A 9750-nucleotide genomic window follows, 5' to 3' on the forward strand; every position below is an offset into this window, starting at 1 on the left:
ACCATGCGCAGAACGCCACGACAAAGCCACACAAAATTCAACGTGTTGATAGCCCGAGGTATCTGATATACTTGTCAGTGCGAGCGACAAAGGGGGTACTTCATCGCGCCACGTATACAGACAGCGTGTGTTGGCGGCCATCGAGATCTGTTGATATTCGACTGCGTGTGCATGACACCATGCTTGTTCATTTAATTAGTAAGTGAATGTTTACTGCCTATTATACGGCCGATAAAACTACGAACCTTACTTTTTGCTATGGCTATCAATGCTGCTTCGCCATTCAGGCGAAACTGCGCCTATTTTTTAAAGACGAACTGCAAGGAAATTTTGGACAGCGTAAGAAGCCTAGATTTTGTAGATATAAAGGGACCTCCGTGTAGCGGAAGTGTCATGAAAATATCGCAAGATAGCCGTATGTGATACTGAAACTGAAAAGGAAAAAAAAAAAAAAAAAAAAAAAACGCCACTACCTGCTCGCCGGAAACGACGCATGATCCAGAGCGCGCGGCTCCTCGCCACGACTTCCGAGATAAGGCGGCGTCCACGGCTGTCCGCGGCGCGCTGGAAAACCTCGGAGGCTGCGTGCTGAGACTTACGTCATAGCGACAACCACTAGGTGCACCCGTCGTCTGCTTAGATGCCGTCTAAACTTCTGCTAACACGAAAAGTGTGCACTCACCAAGGTCGCGATTTTGTAGCGATGCCTTATGACTTATTATATTGTAGTCTTATCATCCACCGCTCACAGCCGGCTGATTCCGTTGATAACGCGAGCGGACCGTCACTCTGACCACTCGCAAAGGGCGATAAGCGCGAAAAGGCATTATTACCGGAAAGGCACCGCTACAAAATACCAGTCCAGCCCCGCGGCTTTTTTGAGATTGCTTTAGTGGTATACTGTCACGTACTAGTGACAGTGAGGAAAACAGTCGCAAAACTGTGAATGACGAAACTAACTTTCTATTGGGCAAACCTGCGCCCACAAAAGCAAGTTACACGCAAAGCGCAACCATAGCGGCGAACACAGTCGGCGATTGTCGAAATCTGATCTTCCGGTCAAGCGCGTAGGCTTTTATGCACGAGTCATGGACTGTTCCCGAGTAATCGCTGGTGCCCGCGTGTCTTCCAGAAAGTACTACAAAACTCGCGCCGCGCCTACAATCAGATTACACAAGCTTCGGCGACAACAGACAACAGGTATAATCATTCGATAGCTTTCCAGTAAGTTCCAATCATGCAGGCGCGTCTCGCGCTGAGCGATAACATTGTGTTGTTAGTGGGTGAAATGCAGTCCTCGAGAAAAGGATAAAAAAAGTAAATGTGTCAATATACTAGTAATTTATAACAAATTTAACCAAAGTGAAATTTCGTAGTTGTTGGCCTCTAACGCAACCTTGCGATGACAGAAGCGTAATCTACCACTCAAGATTGATACTTCTGCTTGGTGCGCGTAAAATTAAAATACTGTTGTTCACTTGATGTGCGCCATTTAAATTATCGTGATGTATCCCAACGGTGCCACCGCCCCGAGTAATATGTGAATATTTGAAGTGCGGTCACAACTTGGACGTGCGAGCCCTTTGGCAAGCATATGAATGTTGGCGGCGCGTGTATACGCTTCTACATCTCTCCATCTAGCAAAGTCTATCCCTATCTTTGTACCGGTTGCATCAATATGGACGGGAGCACATCACTGGCATTCAAGCAACCACTGCTGCCCGAGCGCCACCTCACGCCTCACTCTGCAATACCTGCATAGGTAAATCTATACTTCTCAAATAATCTGCCACTTTGCACTCATTGTACCATAGCAATAAGGCTAATTAACTGACGGCCTTCAAAGCAAAGCAAGTGCTTTATTTCCTATTGGCACCCGCCGCACATTTATTTCATGCACTTTGGCGGATCATCTATTGCGAACTAATAATTTAGGCGCCCATTGTATACTGACGAGCCTGAAGACACAGGGGAAGCTATCTTGTTACATCATTTACCTCATAAAAAGCACAACACGGGGAGCTAGCTTCTGGACTACGCTGACAGAAACAGTTAGGATATTGAGGCGCAGCAATAACTTCCACATAAACGGGCAGCGCTTCAATATGTCTGCGGCAGCTGCCACGTATTATTAGCCCAGCGTCCATAAAGTAGAGCGAAATACAATGTAGAAATCCGAACAAACCATGCGCGCCCGGGGCTCAGTAGAGTGCCTACAACCCCAACTGAAGAGACGCTAAAGCTTCCAGTCGAAAAAAAGAAAAACCCCGATCTCAGCGGGCCCAGAGGTTAGCATAGACTGTCAACGCCGAAGATACACAAAGCTTCCAATTTAGAAAAGAAAAACCTTGTGTTGCACCTACGACTTGAGCTTCCCCGCAAACAGCATGTCTCGCAAGAACCGCAAGTCATCCAAGCGCCGAAGTACTAAGAGCAAGTCTTCAAAAAGCGGCGCGGGCCCGCAGCCTAAATCTTCAGGAAAGCCAACCGCGGAAGTGAAACCATGCGTCACAGATTCCAAGATCGCTCCCGTCGTAGAGACGAGCGACAATGCCCATGCCTTCGTAACTAACGAAAACACGGCAGTAACAGTTCCCGGTACAACTACGACTTACAAGGCTCCACTCAACGCTGCCCCAGAGACACCCGATCGTTCACACTGGCCTTGCCAACTTACCCCCAGCGACAACCCGCAGCAACTCGGCAGCAACCGGCAACCAGGCAGTGGTGAGTCCCTAGCCGACAGGATGCAGCGTCTGGCGAGTCAGGACGCCTCGTTCAGCTATTTGGGTCCCTGCTACCATCACTACAACGACCCGTACCTCCAAAAGGGCGGCTGCTTCCCGACGCGCTGGGAGGGCGACGACGACTTGTCGTTGCCGTCGCTTCGATTCGAACCGAGTCGCATTGCCGTCGGCACCACCGCCCTCGTAGTGCCCATCGACGGTATTACGCAGGTCAGTACTGGCGTTTGTTCAGTATACTGACACACACCTTAGAAAAGAAAAAAGGCACTAATTCGAGCTAGCTGGTCCAGCTGTCATGCTGGGTTACGCGCATCTGGCATCGACCTTGCATCTGGCACGTAAAAGAATAATAGATAATGCTGTCCCGTTGTAGTGACGGTGAAGAACACAGTAGCAAAACTTCGAATCACGAAACTAACTCTTCATTGGGCGAACCTGTGCCCACAAAAGCAAGTGACACTTGAAGCGGCCTTGCTCGAAGCACAACGATAGCGGCGAGCACAGTCAGCGATCGTCGAAATTTGATGTGCGGGTCAAACGCGTCGGCTGTTACACATGACTCGTCGAAGGTTCCAGCGTAATCATTGGTGCCCGCGTGCCTTCCATAAAGTACTACGCAATTCGTGTCGCGCTTACTATCAGATTGACGGTATTGCGCGTACTGCATTGGGTGATTTAGCGAAGTCACATGCCATAATAGCTGACGTTGCAGACAGTGCGTCTTTCGCGGAGGCGTGTGACCTTGCAGGATTCTCAAGCAACAAACGGGGCTCTATCGAGAAGCTCTAGCGCGTGTGCTTTCGTTTGAAATGTGAGCTGTCTTCGCGCCGTGAAGTGGTTTGATACTTTGCAGAGGCGATCGTCAAAGTGTGTTCTACGCAAAGCGCTTATCACTTTGCGATGCCCAAACCTGGTCGGAGAGAGAGATAAAGCTTTTTAATTGTTTATTGTTGCTCAGCGGATTAACGAGCAGGGCCAGTATTTTGCAGCGATGCGTTAGTCTATACTAGTCTTATCATCCACCGCTCACGGCCGGCTGATGCCGCTGATAATGTGAGCGGACCGTCGCTCTGACCACTGACCAAGCGCGAAAAGGCATTAGCATCAAAAAGGCATCGCTACAAAGTACCGGCAAGTAACCTCTGCCAGCGCACTTTATGGCGGCTATGTACCACTTCTTTTTTAATCCAGCGGCCGTGGATGTACGCTGCCAGGTACTCTAGCTCCTGGAATGTGGTGGCCGTAGTCAACTACCCATGATTTGGTGGTAGGGATAGGGAGGCGGTGTGTGGCATATCTGAATAATGTGAGGGAACCTTCTTAGTTTTCTCAAACGTCTCCACCCGAACGCAGGTGAGAAGCCTCAACTGCATCAGGATCACCAAGGAGCTCGAGACCGTCGCTCCCGACGGCATCCGGAGGGTGCGCGTCAACACGCGCCTCAACCTGCTCGCCGTCGACACGCTGAAGACCGAGGTGACGGCCGCGCTGATGGGCATCCGGCGGCTGTGCGGCGTGGCCGTCGAGGTGCACGAGCCGCGCAGCTCGTTCAAGGCCGTCGGCGTCGTGAACGGCATACCGCCCGGCATGACGGCCACCGACATCGAGGCCGCCATACGGTCCGCGGTGCCGGTGCTTAACGTGCGCATACCGCACCCACCGAGCCCGGCCATCGTGACGTTCGCTTCGGCGCAGATACCGGACTACGTGGACATCGGGTTCATCCAGCACAGGGTCCACCTGTACGTCGACCGGCCGGCGCGCTGCAAGCTGTGCGGCCGCATCGGACACGTCATGGCCGTGTGTCCAAGGCCGCCGCCGCCAGCGTTCTTCAAAGGGTATGACTGCAAGTTCATCATCAGCTCGTTCTATGTCCACTGCAGGACGAAGGCATCTCCCAGCGATCTCCGAGCTACCCTGTTTTCTTGCGTCAGCGCACTCCATTATATATGCCAGCAAATTTGCTAATCTTGTCGCACTACCTTCCTTCCCTCGGCCGACTATGTAGTTCTAAAGCGCAGGGGAAGGAAAAGATTACAAGGAGAGCTCTGAAAAAAAAAAAAAAAAATGACCGCCGAGTTTATATTCAGCATCTCTACTTAGTGCCCCTTTTTAAAATGCAATTCCAGCGACGTTTTCATCCCGTCAGAGAAGCGGTTGTCTTAGATTTATCTTCCCCTCCTGAAACACGTAGCATGCAATTTATATGAAAATACAGAAATTATTTTTAATGAGGGGGACGGGGGAGGAAGCACGTCAAAACAGAAACTATAGACCGGGCCAGCCAGAGAGCGTGCTTCTTGCAACGTCAGTGGCGACATTGTATAGTCTGCACACACCGCTAGTGCTATGCTATCTGGACATGGTCGAATTCTGTCATACTGCCATACAGTCAAATTCACCATCTTGTCAACTTGATTGGCTCGGAGAGCGGCTACGCCTTCTCCGATTGGCTTAAACCGCAAACATGGCGGAATTTGAGAATGCCCAGAACAGCAACCTGGCAAAAGAATTGAGCGCTAGCAACGACATCACGGGATAATGTAAGCAACTATAACGAATTCCAAACGAGTGCGTACGCAAAGTAAGTTCCGGAAGAACTAATGCAAAGTGCCGTTTGGTGCACGTTGCCAACGTGCCCATTAAAAACCTATGACACAACTTTCGTTCGCATTCATACATCTAAAAATGTATCGCCGGAACAATCACTACGTTGCTTAGTGTGCAGAAGGGACACCAAAGGAAAGGAAATGCTAACGCTGCGAGGGATTAGATGGTGCAAATGGATTATGATGCTTGAGGCAAAGAATAAGTTCAGCTAGCGCAGTACAGGACTAGACGCCTCTGTGCAGGGCTTTCATAGAAACAAGAAAGCTGGGCTAGCTAGTCGCAATTATGATACATGAGGGCTTCACCGGGGTTAAATCGGCTCATTATGATGATTATGATGACTCACTCCATCGTCGCAAACGTACCATTCGAAAAAGTAAAACGCAGTACATACTATACTCTTTCCATATAGAGTTTCCTACAAAAATTACTAGTGGGAACTCGGCGTGTCTGCGGAAGTTACAAGCGAGGCGGTTCTGCCAGCACGGATGTGCATTATGGGTAGTACATGTAAATGCTTAAACTCCATCCTTATGGCTTCAAACGGCTTTGGGACTCTGCAGATTAATAGCCTTCAACAAACTATTGCGTTAAAACGGCAACAATTGGCCATGATTATGCATGTACGTGGATATATATATTTGTTGGCTCACACTTTAAAAACTACAACAGATCGAAGTCTAGACAAATCCATGCGCCTGACTTTCATTCATAATTATGCTATTGCTAAGCGATCACAGCGCAAGAGTTGTAATAATTTTTGTAGGAAGCTCTGTGACTCTCCGATGGTGAGGTTTTGACGGAAGGCTGTCTGCCGGGAAGGATCGTGAGAGTAAGCAAAAAAAGAACGCCAACCGCAAAAGAAAATGAAGGAAGGAAGTTTCGGCTCCCTCGACGAAGGCCCTCTTCCCAGTCCCGTCCCCACGGACTTCGAGATCGGGCGGCACGCTCGGAGGCCATGTTGTCACAATACTTCTTCACAAGACTCCGGTTAGGGGAGCTGAAACGTCTTTCCTTCATTTGGTCCTCTTCACTTACTGCATGTCTACTGCTCTCCCTCACCGCTCATTTCCAGGAGCCCCGGAGCTGTCAATGGCGACGACGACTCAGATACGTGTGCAGGGCGACGGCAGCGCTGTCTCAACTGTGGACAGGACGACCACGACACCCGGTCCAAGACGTGCCCGCGCTGGCTCGAGCTGCTCGAGGTCTCCCGATACAGGCGCGCCAACGACGTGGACACGCGAACGGCGAGGGCGGCTGTGGCCGCGTCCAAGGCTCTGGAAGCTAGGAGTCGCTCCGTCATGGACGACCGGCATCACGTAATCAGGTGCATCAACTCCATGCTGGCCAACTCGACGAGCTTCGACGACGCATCGAAAACGCAGGGAAACACAGTGCCGGCAAGAAGAGTCTACACCGTGGAAGAACTCTTGCGCATCGGACTCGGCGCGCCCATATACACCACGTCTCAACATTTTGTTACGAGCAGCCGGTGGTTGTCGGTATGGAGAGCAGTGGGAAGCATTGCCAGCTTGTTCTTACAGAGGACTTTCATTGCGTTCATGAGAATTTTTTTCATGCCGGTCAGAAGTTTCACGACGACTTACTACAGACGTTTCAGTTCATCTAAACCGGCCGGGAACGGATTGTCCAGACCTCAGGAAAAACGAAGCATGGCTGACTTGCCCTTCGTGATGAAACAAAAGGTGATCGACTTTAATGGCTAACCAGCCCACCCAAGTGCGATAGCTGTGGTGGTTTCTAGATGTCTTGCAGGCGGATGCACATTTTTGTACTGGGTTCAATAAATCACAGCAAATGTCAGAAGTGTGATGTCTACGCTTTCGTGCACCGCTTCTTCAAAGGGTTCCCCAACAGAACCAGTAGACCGCAAAGGAAAACCGCATGGCATTCTCGAGAAGCAAGTAGCGTATTTATTCGGTAGGTCGACCTTTCTTTTTTTTTCCGCGAAACTGTTATTCAAAATGAGCTATTGACCTATATTCGTGACCAAAGAATCTCGACCACATTAGCAAAATACCAAGGCTAACTAACGGAGTTCCTTCGTTGAGTGTGCGGAAGTCTGAGGATTATCCAGAGTTGCTTCAAAAACTTATCCGTATCCAACGCACTTGATGGCACCAAGGACGACGTTGTTTGGGGTGCCGAGGAAGCCTGCGAAGCATCCGACGAGGCAAGACTTTTCTGGCAGTTCTGACAAAGATGCCACTTGTGGTACCGATTCGGTCAGCCTATAATCCAATATATATATATATATAATCTTACAACAAGTTCTACATATACGGGTCAGCCTCTATTCATGTTTGACCTATATTCGAGTGAATACGGTAGTTGAGTACTTGGAGTAAAATTCACCCTGGTGCATGAATCGAACCCTGAAGCACCAGGTTCGGTGGATAGGAACTTTAAATTCCTTTCTGTGAATTGGTCAGCTCATGGATATCCGCAGAACCCATTCCTAATGATGTCATCATCATCATCAGCCTATATTTTATGTCCACTGCAGGACGAAGGCCTCTCCCTGCGATCTCCAATTACCCCTACATATGTACACTTTTGTAAATCAAAACAGGTTATCCGCATCGCGTTGGATTTCGGTATTACCTACATCGAATGAAGCAGACTTTTGTGCTATAACACTTAAGCGATACTGGCTATAACGAACATTTACTACAATTTTAAACTGAGTTGTTGGGTTTAACGTCCAGACACTGTAAATTGGGTTATGGGGGACGCCGTAGTGGACGGCTCAGTATTACTTTCTTCACCTGGATTTCTTTAGTATGTGCAATTAAATGCAAGTAGACACGAGCGTTTTCGCATTTCACCCCGATCAGAATGCGGCCGCTGCAACAGGGAACCGAACCAGTGACCTCGTGCTCAGCAGCAGAGCGCCATGCATAGCCACTGCACCAACACGGTGGGTTTAGCCTAATTTTGGTAGACATCTGTAAGACTGAGCAAATAAATAAGGTATTTACGAGTAAATAAATTTTGAAACATTGAAGATTGAACAATAGCATATAACTAGAGTTAAATAATCGTTGCTAGGACAGTCAGTACCATGAAAGAGCCTCCAACGCCTCAAATGGTTCACTAAAATACCAGTTTCTAGTTGTGCAATAAACCCTTTCCTTCAAAACAACAAGACCTGATCACCAATTAAATGTACCTCCCTTTACTTAAAGGGCCAGCAAAAACGGGCATAAAAATGCTTTCTAGCATAACGTTCAAAAAGGACAGTTCAACGGAAGTGTAATGTCATCAAGACGCATGACCGTGAACCCTCCAGTGCTTACATTCACAGTATGGAAATTTATCGCAGACAAATTTTTTTTGTCACTGTCTATGGACTACATTTGCGTAGCCAAATTCTTTTTTTTTTTTAAGGAGGGGGGGTCTCGTGCCCAGTGTGCCACTCCCTGGCTATGCCACGGATGGACAACATATCGCCCACCTTGCGGCCCATTGCGTCTGATACTCCGCATTTCCTGACCTACTCTGCCACCAATTAAAGTATAGTACTCTAGCACACTATAATTAAAGCCTGAAAGCAGAGTTGTTCTGCCGCCATCCTGTGATGACCATAGCGGCGACGCTGGCTTGACAGTCGCTAACGCCACAAACGTGATTTCGGTTTCGTATCTAATGTGCAAGCAATTTTCGCTTCCTATATATACAAACGCGCAAACAATTAGACACTGCTAGCTGCTGTTCTCACTTCGAAATCTGCCAAAAGTAGGTCGCAAATGAGTGTTTTTGGCAGCAGATAACTTGTCCTCGACGCATTCACTGTCTCCTAGTGCCACCAAGATCAACTTTGCAGCCATAAGGGGGCCAGTGATGTTCAAGTTATCCAGTAAAGGCTAGCTTCATGATATAAATAACGAGTTTCGACCCGGCCATAGAAGTGTGTGGGGGCGAGCCAAGACTTTTTCTGGATCGAATGAACAGAAATATCTAATTAACCATAGTGTAGTTAATGGTAGTCCACTGTATTCGTTTCTTGAAAAACATGTGGACTATCACCATCATCAGCCTATATTTATGTCTACTGCAAGACGAAGGCCTCTCCCTGCGATCTCCAATTACCCCTGTCTTGCGCTAGCTATGTGGAATATAATGGTTACCAACGCCTAGATGGCTGCTTAAAGGTATCCCAAAACAATTTTGACAATCTGGTAAAAGTGCAATAAGTTGGTTTGGTAGGTCCTTGTGATCATCAAAGGCCAAATTTAGGTGCTCTGCACAAAAAGTGCAATTTATTATTGTGTTTTAAACATCTGCATCGCTACAGATCATAGTGGCACCAGTCCCCACATTTTCAGCCATATCTGCCCATTATGCGTAGAATGGGTTAGTGATGTCA

General features: G+C 48.4%; 1 protein-coding gene across 1 annotated transcript; it reads left to right on the top strand.

Annotated features, from left to right (window-relative positions):
• The first annotated feature begins 1907 nt into the window (after nt 1-1907).
• Nucleotides 1908-7179, top strand: LOC119432925 (uncharacterized). Its single transcript, XM_037700073.2, has 3 exons — nt 1908-2957; nt 4101-4585; nt 6433-7179. Exons 1-3 carry the CDS (start codon nt 2388-2390, stop codon nt 7085-7087), a joined length of 1710 nt encoding a protein of 569 aa, XP_037556001.1. The 5' UTR covers nt 1908-2387; the 3' UTR covers nt 7088-7179.
• The last annotated feature ends 2571 nt before the right edge of the window (nt 7180-9750 follow it).

The sequence above is a fragment of the Dermacentor silvarum genome, chromosome 11 (genome assembly GCF_013339745.2).
Source record: "Dermacentor silvarum isolate Dsil-2018 chromosome 11, BIME_Dsil_1.4, whole genome shotgun sequence".
NCBI lineage: Eukaryota > Metazoa > Arthropoda > Arachnida > Ixodida > Ixodidae > Dermacentor > Dermacentor silvarum.

Bases quoted from the DNA above. Each gene is read 5' to 3' on its own strand.
- LOC119432925 (XM_037700073.2), top strand. From the start codon at position 2,388: ATGTCTCGCAAGAACCGCAAGTCATCCAAGCGCCGAAGTACTAAGAGC. The intron at 2,958-4,100 runs GTCAGTACTGGC...ACCCGAACGCAG, and splicing joins CCATCGACGGTATTACGCAG to GTGAGAAGCCTCAACTGCAT. The intron at 4,586-6,432 runs GTATGACTGCAA...GCTCATTTCCAG, and splicing joins CCGCCAGCGTTCTTCAAAGG to GAGCCCCGGAGCTGTCAATG.